The sequence below is a fragment of the Muntiacus reevesi genome, chromosome 10 (assembly GCF_963930625.1).
Source record: "Muntiacus reevesi chromosome 10, mMunRee1.1, whole genome shotgun sequence".
NCBI lineage: Eukaryota > Metazoa > Chordata > Mammalia > Artiodactyla > Cervidae > Muntiacus > Muntiacus reevesi.
The window spans coordinates 2,517,281-2,543,447 of NC_089258.1; the positions used below are offsets into that span (position 1 = coordinate 2,517,281).

Here is a 26,167-nt window from a genome sequence, read left to right on the forward strand (position 1 = left end):
CCCAGGAAACCCTCCTTCACCAGCCCTCCCAGAGCTGATTAGCTCATTAGACACAGACCCACGTAAAACCACACTCAGCGAAAGACTGACGTGTGAATGTCTAATTAGAAGTGAAACGGCAGTGTTTCAGGAGAATGGTATGTGAGAACCACTGACCTGATGCCTCCCAGGGAACTGAGAGCCCAGGTTCACTGGGCAGCCCACGCCTCTCCCTGGCAGACCCTGAATCTCCAGGTACCCCTCCACCCTTCCCCAGTCCCTGCCAGCACATGCTGCAGGCTGCGGGCATTGCTGCACATGGCCCAGGAGATCCGCGTCCCGGTAGACGCCTGTGCTCGGTGGCTCTGGAGAAGCGTCTGAAATCTGCATTTTACTGTAACAGCTCCCGGGGCTGTTGTGATGTGGAGCCAGATTGGGAATCTGGGAGGAACTGCATCTTCAGGCATCCACACAGAGGCACGTTTTCCAGCAGCCGCACCCTGGTCGTAATGATTGGAATTCAGTTGTTTCCAGAACTTCTGGGTAGCCATTCATAGATGGGCATGTGGAAGGCATGTCTGGGTGGCCGATCTCATAAGATTACTCATCAGTGTTTTAAGTTTAGGGACTACTTTGCTCTCATCCTTGGAAATTAGCCTGCAGATTCCATGAAAGTTAGCCAGGTCCGTCTTCTGTTCTTCATCTTAGAGGGCTCCTCGGGGGCAAGGTGTGACCTTGGGTCCTAAGAAGCTTTCTGCCCCTCTCTCTTGGTTTCAGTGCTTCAGTTCTGGAGAACTCTTTGCTGCCCACAACCTCAGCCACCAGTCGCAGATCGGGAAGCGTGAGTTCCAGGAGTTCTGCCCCACCATCCTACAGCAGCTGGACTCCAGGGCCTGCTCCTCCGAGAACCAGGAGAATGAGGAGAATGAGCAGACGGAAGAGGGGAGGCCCAGCTCGATGGAAGGTGAGCCGGGATGGGGAGGCAGGCAGGTGTCCATGCTTGTCAGCCCAGGGACTGCCGGGCCGATCAGATAGAGTGGCTCGCTGAATGATTAACCAGTTATCCTCCTCTTATCATCGTCAGGAGGGGTGAACTGAAGTAATGTATAAACTGATATCTCCCATGCTCATGAGACCAGTCCAGCACATCACCAGGCTGGGCAGTGTGGCTGGTGAGCGGTCAGTGTGAAACTTTTGGACCACTTTTCCCTTTTGGTTTTCATTAAACTACCGGGGGCCAATGCCTTGGTTTTTTGAGTTTAGCATTTAAGGCCTCTCACAGACTGCCCTCGCCCCACTTCATCCACCTGCCCTCCCCCTCTGCCTGGCCCTCTGCTGCAGCCACCATGGTTCACGTGTGTGCACGTGGCTCCCTTGGGCCTGGATCGAGCTCCTGCAATCCTGTCCTGCTGGTGTGAGCTGCCGGCATTTGGTACCTGGCACATGCCACCTGTGTCCTGCCCCACGCCATTATTTAACTCCTGTAGTCTTTAGCCTTTCGTGGGTCCACCTGCCCCTCCATCTGAAAGGTAAGCTGCTTTAGATAGCAACTTTGGTGTGTGTTTTCAGGCCTCTTCACAGCACCCAGCAAGAGACACTCGGCAAGCATTTATCAATGGGCTGGCGGAACTCTGCCCGCCCTGGTTGCGGCTGAGTTCAGAGTGGGGGGTTGCACGCACCCCCAGCAGCATGAGCACCGCCGCCCGCAGTAACGGCGGCCCTCGTCTGTTCTTGTTCCTCCACAGTGTGGGGCTTTGGCTTTCTCAGTGTCTCACTGATTAACCTGGCCTCTCTCCTGGGAGTCCTCGTCCTGCCCTGCACAGAGAGAGCGTTTTTCAGCCGCGTGCTCACTTACTTCATCGCCCTGTCCATTGGAACGCTGCTGTCTAACGCGCTCTTCCAGCTCATCCCAGAGGTGCAGTAGAATGGAAGTGTGTGCGTCCTCTCTCCCCGGGGCATCCCTGCCCCAATCTGTGCTCCAAGGCCCCTGACAGCCACCACCTGAAACACTGACGTCTTCTTCTAGTCAAGGGACCCCAGTGACTTCTGCCTCTGAATCTCCAGGGCCTCCTGTCACTCCTGGGGCACCCAGGTCGGCCTCTGCCCTCTTCAGGGGTTGTCAGATGCAAGGCTGTTAGCACTCACCCCCTTAACCCCGACCCACCATCACCACGCTGGGGGTCCGTCAGCCTCCTTCCCCTTCCCCAGTCAGCGCCTTTCCGAAGCAGGGCTTGAAAGGAACGTGGCGGTGGTGGCTGCTCCTACCCTTGGTCCACCTGACCCCCTGACATTCGAAATAGAGGCCCTGGCAGTAGTCAGGTGTGGCCACCAAGAGACGATCCACCTGGAGTGAGGTCGAAGGAAAGAGGCTACCAACTGAAAAGCAGAACTGGCCTAAAAAGAGCCTTTTTTTAAAAAGCAGGCCCTAATCCACACAGCGTGGGCTTCTCTGGTGGCTCAGTGGTAGAGAAGCCACCTGCCAATGCAGAAGTCACGGCTTTGATTGCTGGGTCGGGAAGATCCTCTGGAGGGGGAAATGGCAACCCACTCCAGTATTCTTGCCTGGGAAACCCCACAGACAGAGGAACCTGGTAGGCCGCAGTCCATGGGGTTGCAAAAGAGTCAGACACTACTTACGACTAAATAAAAATAATCTGCAGGATACAAGGCCAAACATAGAATCCAGATTGTGAAACAAAAACAAGTGAAAGTGACCCGCAGCCCTTCACACCTTGCATCTGGACTTCTTCCTGATAGGAGTGACTTCCTGGTGCCCTGACTTGACTATTTTGAAATGTTCGTTAATTTTGTTCTTTAATTGTAACCATTGAAGAGCTTTAAAAAAAAAAAGGCCCAAGGTGACAGTCTGCCGATGTGTCAACTCAGGCAAGGCCGTGCAATGGGGCAGTGGTGACGTGTGTCTTGGCTTTGCCTTCCATAGGCAGCTGCCCACCTTTCCCAATCAGAAGACTTCATGGGGACTTCCCTGGCAGTCCAGTGGCTAAGACTCCGAGCTCCCAACACAGGGGGCCTGGGTTCAGTTCCTGGTTATGGAACTAGATCCCATATGCTGTACTAGGAACCAAAAAAGAAAAAAAGACTTTACGGGATGCTCAGCCTTGCCTTACCTCTTCCTACTTCACGATGAGAGAAGAAATTTGGTTTAAGGTGAACCATCTCGATGCTCGGTCAGAATTGCACATGAATCTAGCAAGCACTTCTCAGGGCAGGCCTCATATTGGGCTATTTTTTTTTTTCCGGCTCTGGAAATTGAATTTATTAATTTTTTTTTTCAAGATCAGAAATGAAATGCTGTGTTGCCTCTTGAATAGGAATACAATAATGGTGCATACTCCGCCCCTGGACTCACAGGGGAGGCCGTGTGCTGGCTCGGTTTCATCCTGCCTGGAGTGTGTCACCCTGAGAAATGGAAGAGGAAATATTTTTTGGCGGGGTGATCTTGGAAGTCTGTTCTCTACGCTGCAGCCCTCTCAAAGCAAATGGAAACAAACAAAACCTGAGGGAGTTCTCTGGTTGTCTAGAGGTTAGGGCTCCGGGCTTTCACTGCTGTGCCCTGGGTTCAATCCCCTGTTGGGGAACTAAGATCCCACAAGCTATGCAGCCAAAAGAAAAGACAAACACAAAAAACATAGAGGGGAAAAAAACGGCGAGAGAACCTGGGCTGCTGAGAGAGTGATTCTCGGGCGTCGGGCCTTGTTTACCCTTTCTGCCCGCACTTCTGACCTGGTTGCACCTTGTGCGGTGCAGACCAGCTGCGAGGAGTGTCCATGTGCCTGCAGCGTGGGGCGGATGTGCAAACACGGGCAGCATAATGGTCTCTTCCCCGGCTCTTGTTTCCTCTCTCGGATAGCCCTTGTGTCCAAAGTCCGTCAGGCAGCCTTTGGCCTGGCCTGGGGACACTTGGGCTAAGACCACAGCTGCCCCGCCAGGCACAGCAGCAGGCAGGTGGGACTCGGCCACGAGGCAACAGGGGCAGGAGAGACAGCGTTCCAAGGCCACCTCAAGCTCCTCCCCCATTTCTCCTGAACTTGATTGAAGAAAATTTCATCAGACTTGAATCACTAATAAATGTTCTGTTTCTCTCTCCCTCCCTGCTTGTCTCTCTGATTCTTCTCTTTTGTCTCCTTTGTTAATATCTGTCAACCAAACCCCTCCTGACTGCTCCCTCCCCGACCACCACCACCTGCCTTCCCCCAATGGTGGCTGCCATGCCCTGGGGCGTTGGCCCTTGCCCCTGTCCCGGGTGGGGCTGGCTCCCCTCCTCCGTGACAGTGTGGGGGTACGGTCTCCTCTGCGTGACCGTCATCTCCCTCTGCTCCCTCCTGGGGGCCAGCGTTGTACCCTTCATGAAGAAGACTTTTTACAAGAGGCTCCTGCTCTACTTCATAGCTCTGGCGATTGGAACCCTCTACTCCAACGCCCTCTTCCAGCTCATCCCTGAGGTATGGCGAGCCAGGGCCCTCTCGGGAACACGCCGCCTCCTGGGGACTGCGGGGTGCAGTGGGAGGGACCCCCCCCCATCTCCATTTATGGTGTAGCAAGGAGATCTCTCCTTTTGGAAAGCGAAGATGGGAAGCAGACACAAGCAGGGAGGGGCAGTTTGAGGCAGTGTGAGCAGGGAGTAGGTCTGAGAGCTGGTGCAGATCCCAGCTCCACTTGTGCACTAGGGCAAGTCACCTAACCCCTCTGTGCTGCAGTTTCCTCATGCAGAAAAGGGGGAAAATAATAGGCTGGACCTCAGGATGAGCTTGTGAGGGTTCTATGAGTTCGTGTTCATAAATCACCTGGTGCTCGCTACCTACCAGGTGAAGAGGTAGTGTAGCGAGGTCACATGATGGCCCCCAATTTGGAGCTTTGGGCACCAAAACCAGAATCAGTAGGTCTCAGTGAAAAAAAGTTAGTTCTCCTCAGTAGGGTATAAACTTCTGAAGACCCTCTGTCTTTTGCATCAGAAAGTAAGCTGAACCCAGCAGTCTGGCCTCACACATGTTGACAGCCCCGTTGCCCCTTCACCTGGGCTAACCAGGACACCCTCCGTGGCAGAGGAGGAGCACTGTGTTTGTAAGGTTTAGCAGGGCCAAGAAGGAGTTCCTGATGCCGTGTGGTCTCCTGGTAGACCCGCTGGTGCAGGAAGCAAGCATGAGGTGCTTCACTGTGGGTGGTCTGACAGGCCCGGACCCGCCAGAGGTGAAGCGGAAAGATGACGCCCTGTGCTCCTTGTAGCACTTCGTTTTCCACGATGTGGTTTTGTGTCTCCTGAGTTGGTCCTCAGATCACTTTTGTGATGTGTAGGAAACAAGGGCTGTTTGACCTGTTTAACAAATGCAGAGCCCGGCCTGCATAAGAGCTCATGTCCTGGTTCTTTTAGTGGAGAACTGTTAGCTGCCTGTGTCCACTCCTCTTTTCCTTAAGATGGTTTGACTCTCTTGGAAGGTTGGCCTGAGTGAGTCATTTCTATTCTAGAACTTGACCTTTAATGTCTCTTAGAAAACTACACTGGTATTGGAGACTGCATTTTGTCTCTTTAAAAGAGAAAAGAAAAAAAACACTTAGTTTCTAAGCAGCCCAGAGCCCTGCTTCTGATGGCCCCTTTTATCTGGGCCCATCCATGAGACGGCTGGTATTTGCTTGTGAGGCCCATTTTCTATCAGAAAACTGAGGAGCAGGTCAGCAGACACTTTCTCAAGTTCCCCGCTGCCGCACACAAGTTAGGAGCTTCCCTGGGAACGGTATTCTCCTAACTTCTACTCCTGTCTGCTTTCCCAAGGATTTTCTTTTTTCCCTAAGTGAAGTTTCAAGAACCCAAAACAAACTTCCCCAGGTTGATACATGCAGTAATACTGTCTGCCCCCTTGGCTTTGTGGTCACTGGGAGGTCTGCGGTCAGAGAGATGCTGCAATTCTTACTGTTCCACAAGGGAAAGGATTTCCCATTTTAGAAAGTTTAATTACACCATCTCCCTGTGTGTTTACATGCAGGTCATCCAGGGAGACTAGATAACGACAAAAATAAACACAAGTGTCTCCTTAAATACGGAATTTACCGGCAGTGTCTGCCCTTATTACAGAGCACCAGGAGAAAATAAAGACAGGGTTGTTAAAAGTTCGGCAGCCTTTGTCCGAGCCTGTTCTTCCTGAAAGTAAAATTCGAAAGACGATCTGCTGTCTTTTGCATCAGAAAATCAGCTAGAGAGAACCCAGCAGGTCTGGTGGCGTGACGTGAGAGAAACATCAGGGGTTAGATTTTGCTGGAAAAAGGTGAGGTAGATGGCAGAGTTGTCCCAGTCTCTTCCTTTCCTGGAGTCAAGGAGGTGGTGAAAGAGAGGAGAGGGGACCAGTGAAACTCAACTCATTTTGTTTTCCTGGGTCCACAGGCTTTCGGCTTCAACCCCATGGAAGACTATTATGTCTCCAAGTCTGCAGTGGTGTTCGGGGGCTTTTATCTCTTCTTTTTCACAGAGAAGATCTTGAAGATGCTCCTTAAACAGAAAAACGAGGTGAGGCCTAATTGTTGGTAAAGGAAGTGCCTCTCGGGAGAGCATCATCTCAGAAATGTGTCCCAGGCGTGCTGTTGACCTCAGTGCTGATCCAGTGAGCTTACCTGGATCCTCCCACCGCGGGCTCAAACCCGCAGGCTTCCTGAGTAGACAAACCCACCTCCCCTCGCAAAGGGGACAGCAGGGGCGAGGGCGAACCCGAAACCAGGTCTGGCCTGTGTGCCTCCTCCCAGGCACTGACTTGCCCTCTTTATCTTACTCTAGATTATTTCCTTAACAGATTTTTCAGTCCTTGAGGAGATGTAGGAAGGGCACCGTATATGAAGTATGTCCGCAAGGAAATGAGACCGGTTTTTGTGGCGTAGTTCCCAGAAGTCACCTTTGGTGCCTGGCTCCTAGTTTTCCCCTAAGCAGTTGCTGAATGGGATACAGTCAGCCTCTCTAAGCACCTGTGCTGTGCCTCCTGCCAGGACTGAGCGCTGGCCCCTCGGTCACTGCTCTGAGATCCACCCCATGCCAGCCCCACGCCCCACCCCGCCCCTTTCGGCTTTCTCCATTACCTTGCCCTCGGCCTCTGTCTCTCCATTGCCTGCTCGTGGTTTCCCGGACGGTGGGAGTGAGGTCCTCCCGGTGCTCGTGGCACCTGCTGGGTGGGTGGTTTTGGTGAGCATTGCTCTGGCTTGACTCCCTCTGCGCTGTGCCGCCAGCATCATCACGGACACAGCCATTACACCTCTGAGACGCTCCCCTCCCAGAAGGACCAGGAAGAGGGTGTGACAGAGAAGCTGCAGAACGGGGATCTGGACCATATGATTCCTCAGCACTGCAGCGGGGAGCTGGACGGGAAGACCTCCATGGTGGACGAGAAGGTCATCGTGGGCTCCCTGTCCGTCCAGGTCAGTGGACCGCCCTCCGCTGGGGAACGCAGGTGGGGGTTGGGAGGCGGGAGGGGCTTGCACGGTAACAGCCTTGATGACTCGGGCCTGCCCTGAAGGTCTGTCGTCCACCCTTTGACCTGGGGGCCTTGGGCTCGGGCTTCCCGGCAGGACCTGCAGGCTTCCCAGAGCGCCTGCCACTGGCTGAAAGGCGTGCGCTACTCAGACATCGGCACGCTGGCCTGGATGATCACCCTGAGTGACGGCCTCCACAACTTCATCGACGGCCTGGCTATCGGCGCCTCCTTCACTGTGTCCGTCTTCCAGGGAATCAGCACCTCAGTGGCCATCCTGTGCGAGGAGTTCCCACATGAGCTTGGTAGGTGCCTGGGCGCTGCCCCCACCCCAGCCTGGTCCATTGTGCTGTCTCCCCCGCTGCCCTTCGGAACACAGACCATCTTCAGCGGACACATTCTTTGTGGCTATGTGAAATCAAACCACTGATTCTCAACAGCCAAATCAGTCACTGCAAATCGATCACTGGATAAGGACATCCTTGGCGGTCCAGTGATTAAGACTGCACTTCCACTGTAGGGGGCACGGGTTTGATCCCTGGTCAGGGAGCTGAGACCCTGCGTGTGACACAGTATGGCCAGAAAAACCCAGAAAGTTGATCGTTGGAAATGTTGGAGTTTTTACCAGCATGTTTGTGGCTCAGTTTCTTCACTTCTACACTGGGATTAATAGTGGTACCTGTCTCGTTGACTCATCGTGAGAAACATGGGGGGAGAACTAGTGAAAAGGACTTATGGTGTGCCATTCACTAGACTTAAGTTTTCAGTATTGGTTATCTCTTACATCCTATTAATCTTCCAAAGGCTGAGCTATATGTTAGAGGTCTGGTGGGTAGATGAGCCAGTTGGAAACTCCTTGGTTTTATCAGAGGGAGAGTGTAAAAAGCCTAGACTTTTTTGAGGCTCAGATATTCAAGGTCATATCCCGGCTTTGCCATTTATTGGCTTGTGAATTTGGGCAAATGACTTAACATCTGTCCATCTCGATTTTGTTTCCTAAAAACACCATGCATTACAGTTTTGAGGAAGGAAGCTCCTTCTATTTCACCATCAATCAAAAGAGAAACGAGGCCATTGCTAGGTGGTTTTCTCTCTTGAAAATCCTGTGCATTGTGTTCAGCCTCTAGGCTAGACACGCATGGTCAGCCTCATAGATGCAAGCTTGCAAGCATCCTTGGTGTGGAGGTCAAGGGGACCTTAGTCTGTCATTATGAGCTCTAGTCTGGGACTGTGAGGATTTTCACCCAGACTCCATCCAACATTTAGGCAGCCTGTCCTCATCAAGTTGTGTGTCCCACAACCTAATATGACTCTTCTGTCCATACCCTCCCCTCTCGTCCTCCCCGCTGTAGGAGACTTTGTCATCCTTCTCAATGCCGGCATGAGTCTTCAGCAGGCTCTCTTCTTCAACTTCCTCTCTGCCTGCTGCTGTTACGTGGGCCTGGGCTTCGGCATCTTAGCCGGCAGCCACTTTTCTGCCAACTGGATCTTTGCACTGGCTGGAGGAATGTTCTTATATATTTCACTGGCTGATATGGTAAGTCTTCCATAGTTTTAATGCCTTGTAGGCAAAACTGGATCAGGTTATTAATTAAGTTCATTGAGTGGGATGACAGCTAAGGTGCATTTGTTACTTTGTTTTTAATAACAACTTTATCAACAAATCAGTTCATGTCTGTGCAGGTGCTAAGTCGCTTCAGTCCTGTCCAACTCTTTGCAGCCCTGTGGGCTGGTAGCCTGCCAGGCTCCTCTGTCTGTGGGATTCTCCAGGCAACAATAGTGGAGTGGGTTGCTATGCCTTCCTCCAGGGGATCTTCCCGACCCAGGGATCAAACCCAGATCTCACAACTCTCCTGCATTGGCAGGTGGATTCTCTACCACTCTGCCATGTGGGAAGCCCAAATTTGTATACCACACCATTTACCTATTTAAAGTATACAATGCTTTTTTAAAAGGGATATTAGATTTTTAAAGGATGAAAAGCTTATGTTCCTTAGGCACATGTCACTGAAGAAAATGATCTATCTCAACTCCAGGGTCCTTACCTAAGTATCTTTTAGATATCCATAGATAAATAGAAAAGAGGCAGGAAGGCAAGGAAGGAAAGAAAATTGCCCGTAATTATTCTCCTTCAGAACACCACCACTTGGCTTTATTTCTTATTTCTTCACAATGCATCGTGTTTGTTTTTAAACAAGTAATCACACTGAATATACACTCCTGTATCCTAGTTTCTTTTCTCACTTAATACATCCTAGACGTTTTTCCTGCTGCATACTCTTTAAGGGCATCCTTTTCAGGGAATTCCGTCAGTCCAGTGGTTAGAGTGCCACATGTCCCACGTCAAGAGGCGTGGCTATGATCCCTCTTTGGGGGACTAAGATCCAGCATGGCATGCCAAAACCAAACCAAAAAAGGCATCATCTCCACTGCTGGTATTATTTGGTGGGAGAGTGTACTCGATCCAGAACAGGAATCATGGGCTCAGAAAGGCTGCTTTAGTTTGAGGTTTTAATGTGTGTTGCCAAATTGCTTTCTAGAACAGCTTAACCTTCCTTTACATTATTAGCAGGGTCTGAAAGTGTACATTGTACTGTGCCCACTAATGTCTGTTTGAGTTTGCTACTTTAATACTGATTTGTTGCAGCTTTTTCTCTAACGAGGTTGATTTCTTTCCTTAAGGGCATGACATGTTCTTTGGCATGTTTGAATGCATTATTTTCTGTATCCTTGGAAAGTATTATTTTAAAAAAATCATTTGTTTGTTTATTTTTGGCTTCGCTGGGTCTTCATTGCTACAAGCAGGCTTTCTCTAGTTGTGGCGAGCCGAGGCTACTCTTCCTTGCAGTTCATGGGCTTCTCATTGCTTCACTTGTTGTGGAGCACAGGCCCTAGGGTTCACAGGCTCACTAGTTGTGAAGCACAGGCTTAGTTGCTCAAAGGCATGTGGGATCTTCCCCTACCAGGGGTGGAACCCATGTCCCCTGCACTGGGAGGCAGATTCTTAACCATTAGACTACCAGGGAAGTCCTGAAAAGTAGTATTTTTGATGAGGTGATGAGAGTACCTACCACCGTGGTCCATCCTCAGCCAATGGGTTAAGATACTTGTTGTTCAGTCCTTGGGCCAGGAAGATCCCCTGGGGACGGAAATGGCAACCCACTCCAGTATTCTTGCCTGGGAAATCCCATGAACAGAAGAGCCTGTAGGGCTGCAGTGCATGGGGCCACAGAGAGTCACACATGACTGAGCATGCCTGCCTTGCTAGCCAGCTGCAGGAGACCTTGAGTCATTGCCATGCTTAGCTCCATTTTCTGGCCCCTTACAGTTGCTCAGTTTCCCAAACAAGTGGCAGTTCTATCAGAGTGGTTATTTTTAACCAGCCGCTAAACACATCCAGGGTTACATATACGTTTAGTACTTTGTCTCACCTCCGTAGCTGTAAAGCAGTGACAACCACCTTGGAGAGAGGTGATAATGTTCAAGTTCTAGAAGATACCCTGGTGGTTTAGCAGTAAAAGAATCTGCCTGTTGATGCAGGAGACGTGGCTCAATCCCTGGGTCGGGAACATCCCCTGGAGAAGGAAATGGCAGCCCACTCCAGTATTCTTGCCTGGGAAATCCTACGGACATGGTGGGCTACACTCCATGGGATCACAGAGTCAGACATGCCTGAGTAACTGACATGCACGCGTCTTGATTAAATATTATATATAATAGCTATTATAGTAATCATATACACTAATGATGTGCTATTTTCACATAAAAATATAATAATGATAAACATTGTAATGATTATTCGATAGTGTATATCACTGAATTGTCCTGCAGTTAAAGGACCTGCAGCTCTCGTGTTCTCTTTTCCTTCCCAGTTCCCTGAGATGAACGAGGTCAGCCAGGAGGATGAACGCAAGGGCAGCTCCTTGATCCCCTTTGTCATCCAGAACCTGGGCCTCCTGACCGGCTTTGGCATCATGCTGGTCCTCACCATGTACTCGGGACACATCCAGATCGGATAGGGCCCCGCCAGGAGCCAGCGGGGTTGGCAGTCCAGCCGTGGGCTGCCCGACCCCTGGCCCAAGGACGCCTCATCCAGGAAGCACTTCGGAAGAGGCAGTTCTATTAAAAACTGTGACACGGACTCTATTCCTACATTCAAATGTCAGCTGGTTTTGAAAATGCTCTGTCCAAGGAATAAGCTGCCCTGGAAACCAGCCTCTCGGTAGTGCCTCTGCCCCTTTCCTCCTCTCAACGCAGCTCGAAAGACAAGCCTAACTTTTCCCTCTGGTTACCTTGGCCACTCTCTCTCCCAACCAGCACTGAGACATTCTGAATCCTTGGCCAGGTGATGCAGAAAGAGAGCCAGGGCTCACAGCTTGGTGAGAAATACTAGGAGGTGAATCTACAGTTTGGGGCTCATAAAGTCTCAGTGTGTTTCCTGGGCCTCAGGGTGACCCATTTTTAAGTGAATTTGCCTGTTTTTTTTACAGCAAAAGTACAAAGGACAGGAATCCCTCTTATATTTTCAGTCTGTTCGGTTGCCTGTTCTGTCAAAGAGAAGTCAGAGCTGGGAACGGATGAGCAGGGCTGGAGGAGAGGCAAGGATTGCTGTGTATGGACGAGGGGCGTGTGTCTTGCCAGGACGGTCGCTTATCCCCACTGGGACCCTGGGCCAAAATCGGTTCTGCACCTGGTGTTTCGTGGCTGTCCAGCTGAGCAGCCAGTAGTTTGTGTTGCCTGAAACTCCCCTGCTTTCAGATGAACACTGGAGGACACGGGAGGGCAGAGAAGAGAGACCTCTGAGAAATCCAGTGGCTTTGCTACGATTCCCACCCCTCAGCCCCCACCCCCATCTCCTGAGAGGCGTTTCCACTGCCTCCCTGGCAGCACACTCTAAGCACAGTGACGACACCCGTGTTGGAGGGGAGACCGCACAAATCCACCTCCCTGGACAACAGCTCCTGCTGCCAAGCAACGAGTTGACTTTCAGAACGGGAGTGCCGCTTGGGGTCTTCTTGGCGAGGGTGAGCGGGGTGCAGTCAGCGCAGGCAGCCTTTAGGACTTACTGATGCCGCAGCTAACAGGACGCATGGTAGACTCTGAGCTGGGAGGGGAGCGCCCTTGGGGTTCACAGAATAGGCGACCCGAGAGTTCCCGTGGCAGCCACCTGGGTCCCCCTTCCGCCCTCACCCCACACCAGAGAGGGCAGATCCTGTATGGAGCTGAGTATGAATTATGCCAATAACTGTCTTCAGAAAATGGGTTGATAGCCTCGTGTGTGTGTGTGTGTGTGTGTGTGTGTGTGTGACCGTGGGTCACCTGCTTGCCCTGTGGAGCCGTCTCCGCAGAGCTCGTGTGTGTGTGTGTGTGTGTGTGTGTGTGTGTGTGTGTGTGACCGTGGGTCACCTGCTTGCCCTGTGGAGCCGTCTCCGCAGAGCTCCAGCTGTGAGGGGAGCTCGTCTCCAGGTTCACTAGGTGAATTGCTGTCTTATTATCATATTGATAACGTGAGATTCCTCAGCCACTCTGGGGAGCCGAGCTCCCCAGAAGCCTTTCTCAGCGGTGCCCGCGGTCGCAGACCGGCCTGTGCGCGTGGCTGACCAGCACTGGTCCATCGCCACCGCCCGAGCACATTTCCGTTCTGACAGGAAAACTTTTCCACTCTACAGTAATTGAAAGCATCGACTCTGGGTTTTTTTCTTTCTTTCTTTTTTCCTTTGAGAAACATCCCTCAGACCGGGACTATTCTTGAACATGAGCAGGAAAACCGTTGGTGATGCTTTACAAGTTTTTCTCATCTTGCCTGTTGATTTGGATAGATTTGAGAATGGGGGGAAGGAGGAGGAAAACTCAGTTCTCAAGATTCTAGATGTACTGTCAGGACAGACTCCCTGGTAGGATTATGGTCCAGTTTTTACCAAAGAACCAATTCCTTGAATGTTGGAATCTAACTTTTTATACCGTCATTATTATTGTCACTGTTAATTGTTTTGAAACGAATCTTTGTCTCTTCTGTTTCATTTTTCTGATTGCTTTCAGAAGCTAGTAAGAAATAACACTCAAACCTTAGGACCCTAGATGATTTTGCTTCCCTTAATTTACATGGATGAATTAACTTGATAATTTTAGCATTCCCTGTAGATCTGTCCTTCCTTACAGACACTGGTACTTGTGGAGTAGAATCCTAAGTAAGCATTAGTGGGTTTCTAGTTTTAGGAGAAGAGCCCAAAAATGTAACCTTGAGCAAATTAAAAAACTAAAATGACCAGTAGGGTGTTTTCCCTTCTCGTGCACATCCATATTAAGAACTGACTTTCCTTTCACAGACACCTGCCTCAGAGGGGAGTTTTTTTCAAACTGTCATTGGTCCAGAGGCCAGTCCCAGTTGTAGCTTAGGAAGGGTAGAGACACTCACATTGTGCAACAGATTACCTGTTGCTATGGCAACAGATTTGCCTCATGAATTGAAAATGTGGCAGTTTCTTTTTGAAGTGTTGGGTTTGCTGTTTCAAGCATTTGTACACAGAAGTCTGAGGAGTAGCAAGTTCTGAGGACTTTTTTCACGTCTGGCATCAGCATCTTCAGCCCGTCTCCCTTGTGGACCACCTTTCCCTAAGGATAACCAGGAAGGTATGTGTAACGTGCAGGAGCCGTGACTCCAGAGGAGGGGTTCTGCTGCTGCTCACCCTCCCCCTGGCTTGCAGGTCTGCTCTCCTTGCCCCCAAGGGTTTTTGTGTCTAGTGTCAACTTAGGTCTCCCCTTCACTGGTCTTTCACCCTGGGTTTTAAAAAGAAAGCTGCTCTTTTATGGCCTCCTAAGACCTGTTTTTAGTAAATCTTCTTCCACATGGTAATATGGAGATAGCAATATGTTGGAAATCTGCTTAAAAAGAAACAAAAGGTTGTCTGATTTTTGCAAAAGAGAGAAGTTAGCTTTTTATTATTCATATTTTATTTTACAGTTCTGCAATTCCATCACAGTGTTTTTTTAAATGACTCAGGTGTTATGAAGATAAATTAGAAAATAAAATAAACTTAAGTTATGTGGACTGTAAATGTTTTTATTTGTAAGATTCTATAAATAAAGCTATATTCTGTAACTATTGAATCCCGAGTCATCTTTTGCAATAAGGTAGGTGTAATGGAGACTGTTGAACACAAGGTGGCGATGATGTCTCACTAACATGAAGCTTCCTTTTGCTGGTCCAGCTTACATTTGGAGAGGGTAGAAGAAAATGGCCAACCCACTCCAGTATTCTTGCCTGGAGAATCCCATGGACAGAGTAACCTGGTGGACTACAGTCCACGGGGTTGCAAAGAGTCGGACACGACTGAGCGACTTCACTTTCACTTTAGTTGGTAAAGATTCCGCCTACAATACAGGAGACCCCGGTTTGATTCCTGGGTCAGGAAGATCTACTGGCAAAGGGATAGGCTACCCACTCCAGTATTCTTGGGCTTCCCTGGTGGCTCAGCTGGTAAAGAATCTGCCTGCAATGCAGGAGACCTGGGTTCAATCCCTGGGTTGGGAAGATCCCCTGGAGAAGGGAACGGCTATCCACTCCAGTATTCTGGCCTGAAGAATTCCATATACTGGGTTGCAAAGAGTTAGACACGACTGAGTGACTTTCACTTTCACTTTAGAAGGACCCTCAGATAGTGTAACATGCTCACTTTAAAATGATTAACTTATCTTTTAATGGAGCCTATGTTCATGGATTGGAAGAATCAATATTGTCAAAATGGCTGTTCTACCCAAAGCAATCTATAGATTCAATGCAATCCCTATCAAGTTACCAACGGTATTTTTCACAGAACTAGAACAAATAATTTCACAATTTGTATGGAAATACAAAAAACCTCGAATAGCCAAAGTAATCTTGAGAAAGAAGAATGGAACTGGAGGAATCAACCTGCCTGACTTCAGACTCTACTACAAAGCCACAGTCATCAAGACAGTATGGTACTGGCACAAAGACAGAAATATAGATCAATGGAACAGAATAGAAAGCCCAGAGATAAATCCACGAACCTATGGACACCTTATCTTTGACAAAGGAGGCAAGGATATACAATGGAAAAAAGACAACCTCTTTAACAAGTGGTGCTGGGAAAACTGGTCAACCACTTGTAAAAGAATGAAACTAGAACACTTTCTAACACCATACACAAAAATAAACTCAAAATGGATTAAAGATCTAAATGTAAGACCAGAAACTATAAAACTCCTAGAGGAGAACATAGGCAAAACACTCTCTGACATAAATCACAGCACGATCTTCTATGACCAACCTCCCAGAATATTGGAAATAAAAGCAAAAATAAACAAATGGGACCTAATGAAAATTAAAAGCTTTTGCACAACAAAGGAAACTATAAGTAAGGTGAAAAGACAGCCCTCAGATTGGGAGAAAATAATAGCAAATGAGGAAACAGACAAAGGATTAATCTCAAAAATATACAAGCAACTCCTGAAGCTCAATTCCAGAAAAATAAATGACCCAATCAAAAAATGGGCCAAAGAACTAAACAGACATTTCTCCAAAGAAGACATACAGATGGCTAACAAACACATGAAAAGATGCTCAACATCACTCATTATCAGAGAAATGCAAATCAAAACCACAAAGAGGTACCATTACATGCCAGTCAGGATGGCTGCTATCCAAAAGTCTACAAGCAATAAATGCTGGAGAGGGTGTGGAGAAAAGGGAACCCTCTTACACTGTCGGTGGGAATGCAAACTAGTACAGCCACTATGGAAAACAGTGTGGAGATTTCTTAAAAAACTGGAAATAGAACTACCATATGACCCAGCAATCCCACTTCTGGGCATACACACCGAGGAATCCAGATCTGAAAGAGACACGTGCACCCCAATGTTCATCGCAGCACTGTTTATAATAGCCAGGACATGGAAGCAACCTAGATGCCCATCAGCAGACGAATGGATAAGGAAGCTGTGGTACATATACACCATGGAATATTACTCAGCCGTTAAAAAGAATTCATTTGAATCAGTTCTAATGAGATGGATGAAACTGGAGCCCATTATACAGAGTGAAGTGAGCCAGAAAGATAAAGAACATTACAGTATACTAACACATATATACGGAATTTAGAAAGATGGTAACGATGGCCCTATATGCAGGGCAGAAGAAGAGACGCAGAAGTACAGAACAGACTTTTGAACTCTGTGGGAGAAGGGGAGGGTGGGATGTTTCGAAAGAACAGCATGTATATTATCTGTGGTGAAACAGACCACCAGCCCAGGTGGGAGGCATGAGTCAAGTTGGGCTTGACTGTTGGGCTGTTGGGCTGGGAAGATCCAGAGGAATCGGGTGGAGAGGGAGGTGGGATGGGAGACCGGGATAGGGAATTCGTGTAACTCTATGGCTGATTCATATCAATGTATGACAAAACCCACTGAAAAAACAACAACAACAACAACAACAACAACAAAATAGAAGGACCCTCAGATAGTGTAACATGCTCACTTTAAAATGATTAACTTATCTTTTAATGGAGCCTATGACTTTATCAGTGATGGACGGTGTCTCCTAAAAAGAACTTTCTGTCATACTGTTTTCACTCATACAAATCCATGATTTGAAACTTGGAGAATATTTGTTGTTCAGTTGCTCAGTTGTGTCTGACTCTTTGCGACCCCAGGGACTGCAGCATGCCAGGCTTCCCTGTCCTTCACTATCTCCCGGAGCTTGATCAAACTCATGTCCGTTGAGTCAGTGATGCCATCCTATCATCTCATCTTCTGTCATCCCCTTCTCCTACCTTCTATTTTTCCAGCATCAGGGTCTTTTCTAACGACTCAGCTCTTTGAATCAGGTGGCCAAAGTATAAGAGTTTCAGCTTCAGCATCAGTCCTTCCAATGAAGATTCAGGGTTGATTTCCTTTGGGATTGACTGGTTTGATCTCCTTGAAGTCCAAGGGACTCTCAAGAGTCTTCTCCAACACCACAGTTCAAAAGCATCAATTCTTCAGCGCTCAGCTTTCTTTATAGTCGAACTCTCACATCCATACGTGACTACTGGGAAAACCATAGCTTTGACTATATGGACCTTTGCCAGCAAAGTAATGTTTCTGCTTTTTAATACGCTGTCTACGTTTGTCATAACTTTTCTTCCAAGGAGCAAGCGTTTTTTAATTTCAAGGCTGCAGTCACCATCTGCAATAATTTTGGAGTCCAAGAAAATAAAGTCTGTCACTGTTTCCATTGTTTCCCCATCTATTAGCCATGAAGTGATGGGGCCGGATGCCATGATCTTAGTTTTTTGAATGTTGAGTTTTAAGCCAGCTTTTTCACTCTCCTCTTTCACCTTCATCAAGAGGCTCTTTAGTTCCTCTTTGCTTTCTGCCATAAGGGTGGTGGTGTCTGCATATCTGAGGTTATTGATATTTCTCCCAGCAATCTTGACTCCAACTTGTGCTTCATCCAGCCCAGCATTTCGAATGATGTATTCTACATAGAAGTTAAATAAGCAGGGTGACAATATAGAGTCTGGACGTACTCCTTTTCCTATTTGGAACCAGACCATCGTTCCATGTCCGTTCTAACTGTTGCTTCTTAACCTGCATACAGGTTTCACAGGAAGCAGGTAAGGTGGTCTGGTATTTCCATATCTTTAAGAATTTTCTAGTTTGTTGTGATCCACTCAAAACCTTTAGTGTAGTCAATGAAGCAGAAGAATATACTTGGTTCATTCAAACCATGTCTCCTGAATGTCTCACAGGGGAAAGTTATGTCATGAGATTTAAAATTCTAAATCTGCTCTTTCTCCAATTTATTCAAAAGAGCAAGGTTCTGTTATTAATCTTCAACAACAAAAGTGAACAGTAGGGTAAAAGAACTAATGATAGGGACTTCCCTGGTAGTCCAGTGGTTAAGACTTTGCCTTCCAGTGCAGGGGTTGCAGGTTCAATCCCTGGTCTGGTAGCTAAGATTCCACATGCCTGATGGTCAAAAAATGAAAACATAAAACAGAAATAATATTGTAACAAATTGAATAAAGACTTGGAAAAAAAAAATAAGATGCTGTCTTATTACTACATAGAAATTCCCAAATGCCTGTTTCTTAGTCCTTCCTTTTTTTTTTTAAACTCAAGAATAATATATTAAGTGGCTCCTATTGGAATTTTAAATTGCATTAAGTAGCTGTATTGGACTAGCATCTGATGCAGTTTTCAAAATGATACTGCATCCTCGGCTTGTGCCACCTCTGGATCACCTGCCCGGGGGGGACTGATGCCTCCCTAAGCTTATCAGTGACTGGACTTGCATTGTGGCTGCTTGTTCTTTATGCACCGACTTCCTTCTGGGCAGAGGCTCTACCTGCTTTCTCTCTGTGATTCCAGCACCTGCCACACAGTAGGAATGAATGAGTGAGAAGATCAAATGGAATGCCTGCAAGCTTTGTGTTGATAGAAGGGCTCCTTATCCACTGGCAGCAGTTCCTGTTATGTTTTTACTGTCTTTGGTGTTGGTTTTGCTAGTTCCTTGTTTCCTGGTCCTTCTTTAGAAACAGAAGTTTGAGAGAGGTGAATTTGTGGCCAGTATAAAATAGAGTGGGCTTCTGTGATGGCTTAGTGAGTGGTAAAATCCACCTGCCAATGCAGGAGATAGGGATTCGATCCCTGGGTCAGGAAGATCCCTGGAGAAGGAAATAGCAACCCACTCCAGTGTTCTTGCCTGGGAAATCCCATGGACAGAGGAGCCTGGTGGGCTACAGTCCCTGGGATCGCAAAAGAGTCAGACACAGCTTAGTGATGAAACAACAACCTAGGATAGAGCCGAGCAAAGTAAACAGGTCACTAAGAAGATTAAAACTTTGATTTTAGCCATCTCTTTGTAATACTGTTAATCAACTAAGCCATTTAGGACATTTTTGATGGAAGGTGAATGCCCTCCTATCAAGTTGCTTCTGCACATTTGTCTCTACCATTCAGTAATGCTGAGATCTGATTTGAAAAAAAATGTGTCTTGAGAAATAGTGACACCAAATGTTGACAAAGCGTTTTTGACTTACTGGAAAACAAAATGCTCATCTCTTTTATTAAAGATTTTCACATTCTTCCAGAAAAACATCTATTTCTGCTTTATTGACTATGCCAAAGCCTTTGACTGTGTGGATCACAATAAACTGTGGAAAATTCTGAAAGAGATGGGAATACCAGACCACCTGACCTGCCTCTTAAGAAACCTGCATGCAGCTCAGGAAGCAACAGTTGGAACTAGACATGGAACAACAGACTGGTTCCAAATAGGAAAAGGAGTATATCAAGGCTGTGTATTGTCACCCTGCTTATTTAACATGTGCAGAGTACATCAAGAGAAATGCTGGGCTGGAGGAAGCACAAGCTGGAATCAAGATTGCTGAGAGAAATATCAATAACCTCAGATATGCAGATGACACCACCCTTATGGCAGAAAGTGAAGAACTAAAGAGCCTCTTGATGAAAGTGAAAGAGGAGAGGAGAGTGACAAAGTTGGCTTAAAGCTCAAGATTCAGAAAACAAAGATCATGTCATCAGGTCCCATCACTTCATGGCAAATAGATGGGGAAATAGTGGTTGACTTTATTTTTCTGGGCTCCAAAATCACTGCAGATGGTGATTGCAGCCATGAAATTAAAAGATGCTTACTCCTTGGAAGGAAAGTTATGACCAACCTAGACAGCATATTGAAAGGCAGAGACATTACTTTGTCAACAAAGGTCCATCTAGTCAAGGTTACAGTTTTTCCAGTGGTCATATATGGATGTGAGAGTTGGACTATAAAGAAAGCTGAGCACCAAAGAATTGATGCTTTGAACTGTGGTGTTGGAGAAGACTCTTGAGAGTCCCTTGGACTGCAAGGAGATCCAACCGGTCCATCCTAAAGGAGATTAGTCCTGAATATTCATTGGAAGGACTCATGCTGAAGCTGAAACTCCAATGCTTTGGCCACCTGATGCGAAGAGCTGACTCATTTGAAAAGACCCTGATCCTGGGAAAGATTGAGGGCAGGAGAAGGGGATGACAGAGGATGAGATGGTTGGATGGCATCACCGACTCAATGGACATGGGTTTGGGTGGACTCCGGGAGTTGGTGATGGACAGGGAGGCATGGGGTCACAAAGAGTCAGACACAACTGAGTGAGTGAACTGAACAGAATGATCTAATGTGATATACCTGGACTTCTCAGGGATGACAGGTTTGAATCCCAGAGGAAGTGAATCCTTTCCATCCTTCTGAAATAAACTGAATTCCATTCTATTTAAATAGGGGGAAAAAAGGTTGTTGGAAAAGATCCACAGGTCTGTATCAGCTCTCAGCTAAGTATGTTTAGAGCTGTCAGCCCCAAAATATTTTTCTCTCCAACATCACGGTTCTTGCCAGATGTCTCTTCAAGGTTTGTTTTAAAAGAAGGAAGGGAGTTCACAGACTCTGCTTCCTGTATAAGGACAATCTTTGACCCTGGCAGTGGGTGGGATTCTGAAACAGTGGCATCAATTATAGTTAAGGAGTAATCCAAAAGTGCTCTACTTCTGGCAATCAGAAGCCAAGAAGGAGTTCTTTCTCCCATTAGATTCTGAATTTTTTTTCTCCATCTGTGGTTTGCTTATCTCCTGAGGTTGCCTAAGAATTAACTCAGGCAATAATCCACAGAGGTTTTTATAAGTATACACATTAAAAGAAAGCGATCAAGAAATTCCAAGGAGAAGCTCCTGAAAAGAAAATTTGTTTTCAAAATGTCCCTTTTTTATGACCGGAAACAACATAAATGTGCATCCATCATAACATTCATACATAAGCATAACATAAAATGTCACAAAAACATAACAAGTCTCCATACATTTCAAGTGTTTTGTAGGTTTTTCTTTTGTTTTCTCTGCCATTTTTTGTGAACCATGATCAATCCTTTCATACATCTTTTACAGTTTTTTCCCCCCATAAGGAGCCCAGAAACATGTGCTGAGTCTCTGAAACAAGGAATCTCAAATAACATATTGAAAAGAAATCTTTGATGAACTGATTCTAAATGAAATGTGCTCTTAAAGCATATATCATCCTGTATTTGACTTTGTGTGTGTGTGAAGTCATTGAATAGGAGTGATGGGGTATTGCTATCACTGTCTGTGTAGGGGGTGGTAGGCAGACAACCAGACCTGGAGTGAAAGGCTGTTCTGGCCCCAACCTGGTGGCGGGGAGCACATGGAAGGGACAGGGGAGATGTGTAAGGAAGGTGCACATCATTGAGACTACAGTCTAGGCCCACCCACTTAAAGCAAGAACTTAATAAAAAGGGACTTACCTAGTGGGCTTCCCAGGTGACTGGCCCTAGTAGTAAAGAACCTGCCTACGAGTGGAAACAGTGGCTACTTTATTTTGGGGGGCTCCAAAATCACTGCAGATGGTGACTGCAGCCATGAAATTAAAAGACACTTATTCTTTGGAAGGAAAGTTATGACCAAACTAGACAGTATATTAAAAACCAGAAACATTACTTTGCCAGCAAAGGTCCATCTAGTCAAGGCTATGGTTTTTCCAGTAGTCATGTATGGATGTGAAAGTTGGACTATAAAGAAAGCTGACTGCTGAAGAATTGATTCTTTTGAACTGTGGTGTTGGAGAAGATTCTTGAGAGTGCCTTGGACTGCAAGGAGATCCAACAAGTCCATCCTAAAGGAGACCAGTCCTGGGTGTTCATTGGAAGGACTGATGCTGAAGCTGAAACTCCAGTACTTTGGTCACCTCATGCAAAGAGTTGACACATTGGAAAAGACCCTGATACTGGGAGGGATTGGGGGCAGGAGGAGAAGGGGACGACAGAGGATGAGATGGCTGAATGGCATCACCGACTCGATGGACATGGGCTTGGGTAAACTTCGGGAGTTGGTGATGGACAGGGAGGCCTGGTGTGCTGCGGTCCATGGGGTCGCAAAGAGTTGAACACGACTGAGCGACTGAACTGAACTGAACCAACGTGAGATATATAAGAGATGTGGGTTCGATCCCTGGGTTGGGAAGATTCCATGGAGTAGGAAATGACAACCCACTCCATTATTCTTCCCTGGAGAATCCCATGGACAGAGGAGCCTGGTGGGCTGTAGTCCAGAAGGTGGCAAAGAGTTGGACACGATTAAAGGAACTTAGCACACATGCACCTAATGGTCCAGTGCTTAAGGTTCTGCACTCCCAGTGCAGGAACTAAGATCCTGCATGCTGCATGGTGCAGTCAAAGGAGAAAGAAAAGAATAAATAAAGAGCAACCCTGAGTTTGGGAGATGGGGGAAGGGAGGGCACCCATGCCCACAGCCCACATTCAGTGCTGCCAGATTTGTGGCCCACCTCCTGGCCAGATCCTCTGGTTTGGTCACCCCGAGGCATATCCCTGCACGAACTAGGCGTGGTCTCTGTGCAGCCACTAGTGTAGCATAGACCTTAAAACAGAGGTTTGTTGTTGTTTAGTCGCTAAGTCCTGTCCAACTCTGTGACCCCATGGACTGTAGCACACCAGGCTCTTCTGTCGATAGGATTTCCCAGGCAAAAATACTAGAGTGGGTTGCCATTTCTGATTAGCAGTGATAAAAAAAAAAGTATTCACATATTGCAGTCTGGGGAAGTCATTCTGGCTTACACATGACATAACATGAATTTTATGCTAACTAAAACTGCCTTGTTTGTGGCATATCAAACATACATTGTACATCTGCTTTAATGATTAAGGAAAGGGTACACTGACCCAAAGGAAAGAATGTCCATGTGAAAAGTAAAGACTCAACGTCTCCCTTCCCGGGACACCAGTGCTGACATTCCATCAATGATAAAACTCATTTCCCAGGTGCCAAGGTCAAACTGACTCGCTCTGTATGTGCTTTTTAAACAAAACAAAACCTTGAAGGAATGTATCCCTGACTTGTTGAGTGCTCTTTGTTCTCTGTGTGTGTTTTAGTTGCTCAGTTGTGTCTGACTCTTTGTGACCTCATGGACTGTAGCCCGCCAGGCTCCTCTGTCCACGGAATTCACCAGGTATGAATACTGGAGTGGGTCGCTATTCCCTTCTCCAGGGGATCTTCCCGACCCAGGGATCGCATCTGGGTCTCCCGAGTTGCAGGCAGAGTCTTTACTGCCTGCACCACCAGGGATGCCCTCTTTGTTCTGACAACATATAAAACTGCTGAAAACCATCTCTCCAGAGCAGTTCTTCAGAGTTATCTGTGATGCTGTCTTCCATGCTATCATCCTTAGTGTGGCTCAGATAAATCTCTTCCATTCCTATGATAGAATGTTGATTAGGTTCTTTGACAGCAGCATAGGCCACCGCCTCGCGGGCATCCGTGGTCCGTGCCAGGCCCTGTGGCGTTGCAGTGGCTCTGCAGACTTGATAGAAGGAATGGACAGAGCCAGAGCCTTGGAATGGCCAGAGGCTGCACTCCCCCTGTCAGCCACAAGGGGGCTCCCACTGGCGTCCATAGCTAACCCCACGGAGGCATTGAAGGGTCCACTGCCTCCTATGGGAGGCCAACCTGAAGAGGAACTCTGCCAGGGGCGTCCACCTCCATGGAACGCTTACGGAGATCTAGCACTACACTCGCATTCTTGTTCACAAAGTGAAAGTGTTAGTCGCTCAATTGTGTCTGACTCTTTGCGATCCCATGGACTATAGCCAGGCTCCTCTGTCCATGGAATTCTCCAGGCAAGAAGACTGGAATGGGTTTCTGTTCTCTTCTCCAGGGGATCCTCCCGACCCAGGGATCGAACCCAGGTCTAAACTGCATTGCAGGCAGAGTCTTCACCACCTGGGCCACAGGTGCTGCAGAGTAGTGGTTAGTGGCTCCACGGCCTCCGAAATGGCCAACCAGCTTGCCACGGGCCCAGAAGGTTAAGTTGCATGACCTGTCACCATCGGTTCTGTGGCCACTTCTTTGGGGCCCTCAAGGCCACCTGGTCCAATCTCTGTCTTGAGCCTGCCCTCAGAAGAAAAGATGTTAACCCGATGGTTATCAGAGTCTACCACAATAAGGCCTCCACTGGTGTTCATGCCACCCCTGTGGGAACTGCATTTGCCCACATGAGGCCCTTGGATCCCAAAGTGGAAATTGAACTTGTCGTCAGTGGAGAATCCTGGATACAGTGGTTGCTGCCGCCTGCACCTAGCTGTGGACACAGCCCGTAAGTAGATGGATTCAGGCTTCATATGTGATTGCCAGTAAGGGTAACAGGCCGTCCTCAGTAGGGCTGTCCTTCCACTTGCCACCCTTGTTCTGCACGGAACTGGGCCTTGGCTGGCGGCGGGGACTGGGCGCTGGACTTCACATTGTCCCAAGAAAGTGACAGGTCCCAAGATGCCGGGAACACACACTGCTCGGCTAACGTTTTTTATTTTATTTATTTGGCCACCAGGCACGTGGCATCTTAGTTCCCCAACCAGGGATTGAACCTGCACCCCCTGCATTGGAAGATGGGGGTCTAATGGACCACCAAGAAAGACCCAGGCTAACATTTTTAAATGCACCAAAATCTAAGACTGACACTCAGGCCAGTTAAAAGGAAATTCCTTCCAAAACATGACGTTAACCATGTGCGTTTTAAGGAGAGGAAAATAACTAATTCAATAAAGGAGGACTTTTTTTTTCTTCCTTAAAATAAAGGATTAGGTCTTTAATTATAGATTCTCATAAGGAAGGAAAAAATTCTCTTTGATCTACTGTATCCTCCCAGAATAGGAGATTCTTTCAAGTGGCATGTTCCACATAAGTTCTTGAGGTTAATGAAAGAAGTTCTTTTGAAGCCGGTGTCTGGTTGTATCCTACAGGCATGCCCCCACTTTTTTAAATTGGAGTATAGTTAATTTACAATGTTGGGTTAGTTTCACATGCACAGCCAAGTGAATCAGTTATACATATACATACAGCCGTTCTTTCTTAGATTCTTTTCCTATATCAGTTATTACACAGGCATCGCCCTTGAGGAGAAATGTCTTTGCCCCAAATGTACATGGTTTAATCCAAATAATGTAGGTCCCTCCATCCCATTCCTCTTGAAAACTGCATGAGCAGAAAGGAAAGAGATTAAATTTAGATTTTTCTTTTCTGGGAAACCTAACTTTTTTTTAAAAAAGTAGATTAAATTGATTTTTTAGGAAAGATGGTTCAGTTGTGCATCCTAACTGAAAGGGTAGATAAAATCTAAACATTAAAGATCTCAACATTATTTTCATTTGTTATATTTATCCTTGCAAAGCTACTTCCTCAGTTATGTTCCACTTAACCTAATGGAAAACTGTTTTGCATTCCTTGGTCCATACATTAAATTTTTGCTTGAAAAAAACTGCCTTGATCTAGCTAATAATTATTTTCATTGAAAATTTTAATGCAGCCTTATAAACTAGTTTAAATAAAAAAGCTGTTAGAAAAATGTTTAGGTTTGATGCTTTTGGAAGCAAATGATGTTAAGCAAGAGTGGATTCTGTCTTGGTCTTCAGCCAACAGGGCAAAGTATTTTGAGTCCAGAAGAATGGATTTGTGTCAATTCTGTTATTGACTGGCTATGCAAACTCTGATTTGTTTAATATCTCCACACCTCAATGACTTTATCTACAAGGTAGAAAAGATCATTTCTATACTGTCTATCTGCATAAATGTAAGAGAACTAAATGTGTAAGAAACTTTAGGGACTTCCCTGATGGTCCAGTGGTTTAAGACTCTCCATTGCAGGGGGC

At 47.1% G+C, this 26,167-nt stretch overlaps 1 protein-coding gene across 2 annotated transcripts in view; it reads left to right on the forward strand.

The window, feature by feature from the left end:
* SLC39A14 (solute carrier family 39 member 14) overlaps nucleotides 1-14,544 on the forward strand; it is a 48,010-nt gene extending 33,466 nt beyond the window's left edge. For both annotated transcript variants that reach the window (XM_065901483.1, XM_065901484.1), the window contains 7 exons: nucleotides 757-943; nucleotides 4,273-4,442; nucleotides 6,374-6,496; nucleotides 7,204-7,392; nucleotides 7,543-7,750; nucleotides 8,798-8,982; nucleotides 11,318-14,544. In XM_065901483.1, coding sequence (XP_065757555.1) covers nucleotides 757-943; nucleotides 4,273-4,442; nucleotides 6,374-6,496; nucleotides 7,204-7,392; nucleotides 7,543-7,750; nucleotides 8,798-8,982; nucleotides 11,318-11,464 — 1,209 coding nt within the window. In that variant the 3' untranslated portion in view covers nucleotides 11,465-14,544. The remainder of the gene's footprint in view (nucleotides 1-756; nucleotides 944-4,272; nucleotides 4,443-6,373; nucleotides 6,497-7,203; nucleotides 7,393-7,542; nucleotides 7,751-8,797; nucleotides 8,983-11,317) is intronic.
* The last annotated feature ends 11,623 nt before the right edge of the window (nucleotides 14,545-26,167 follow it).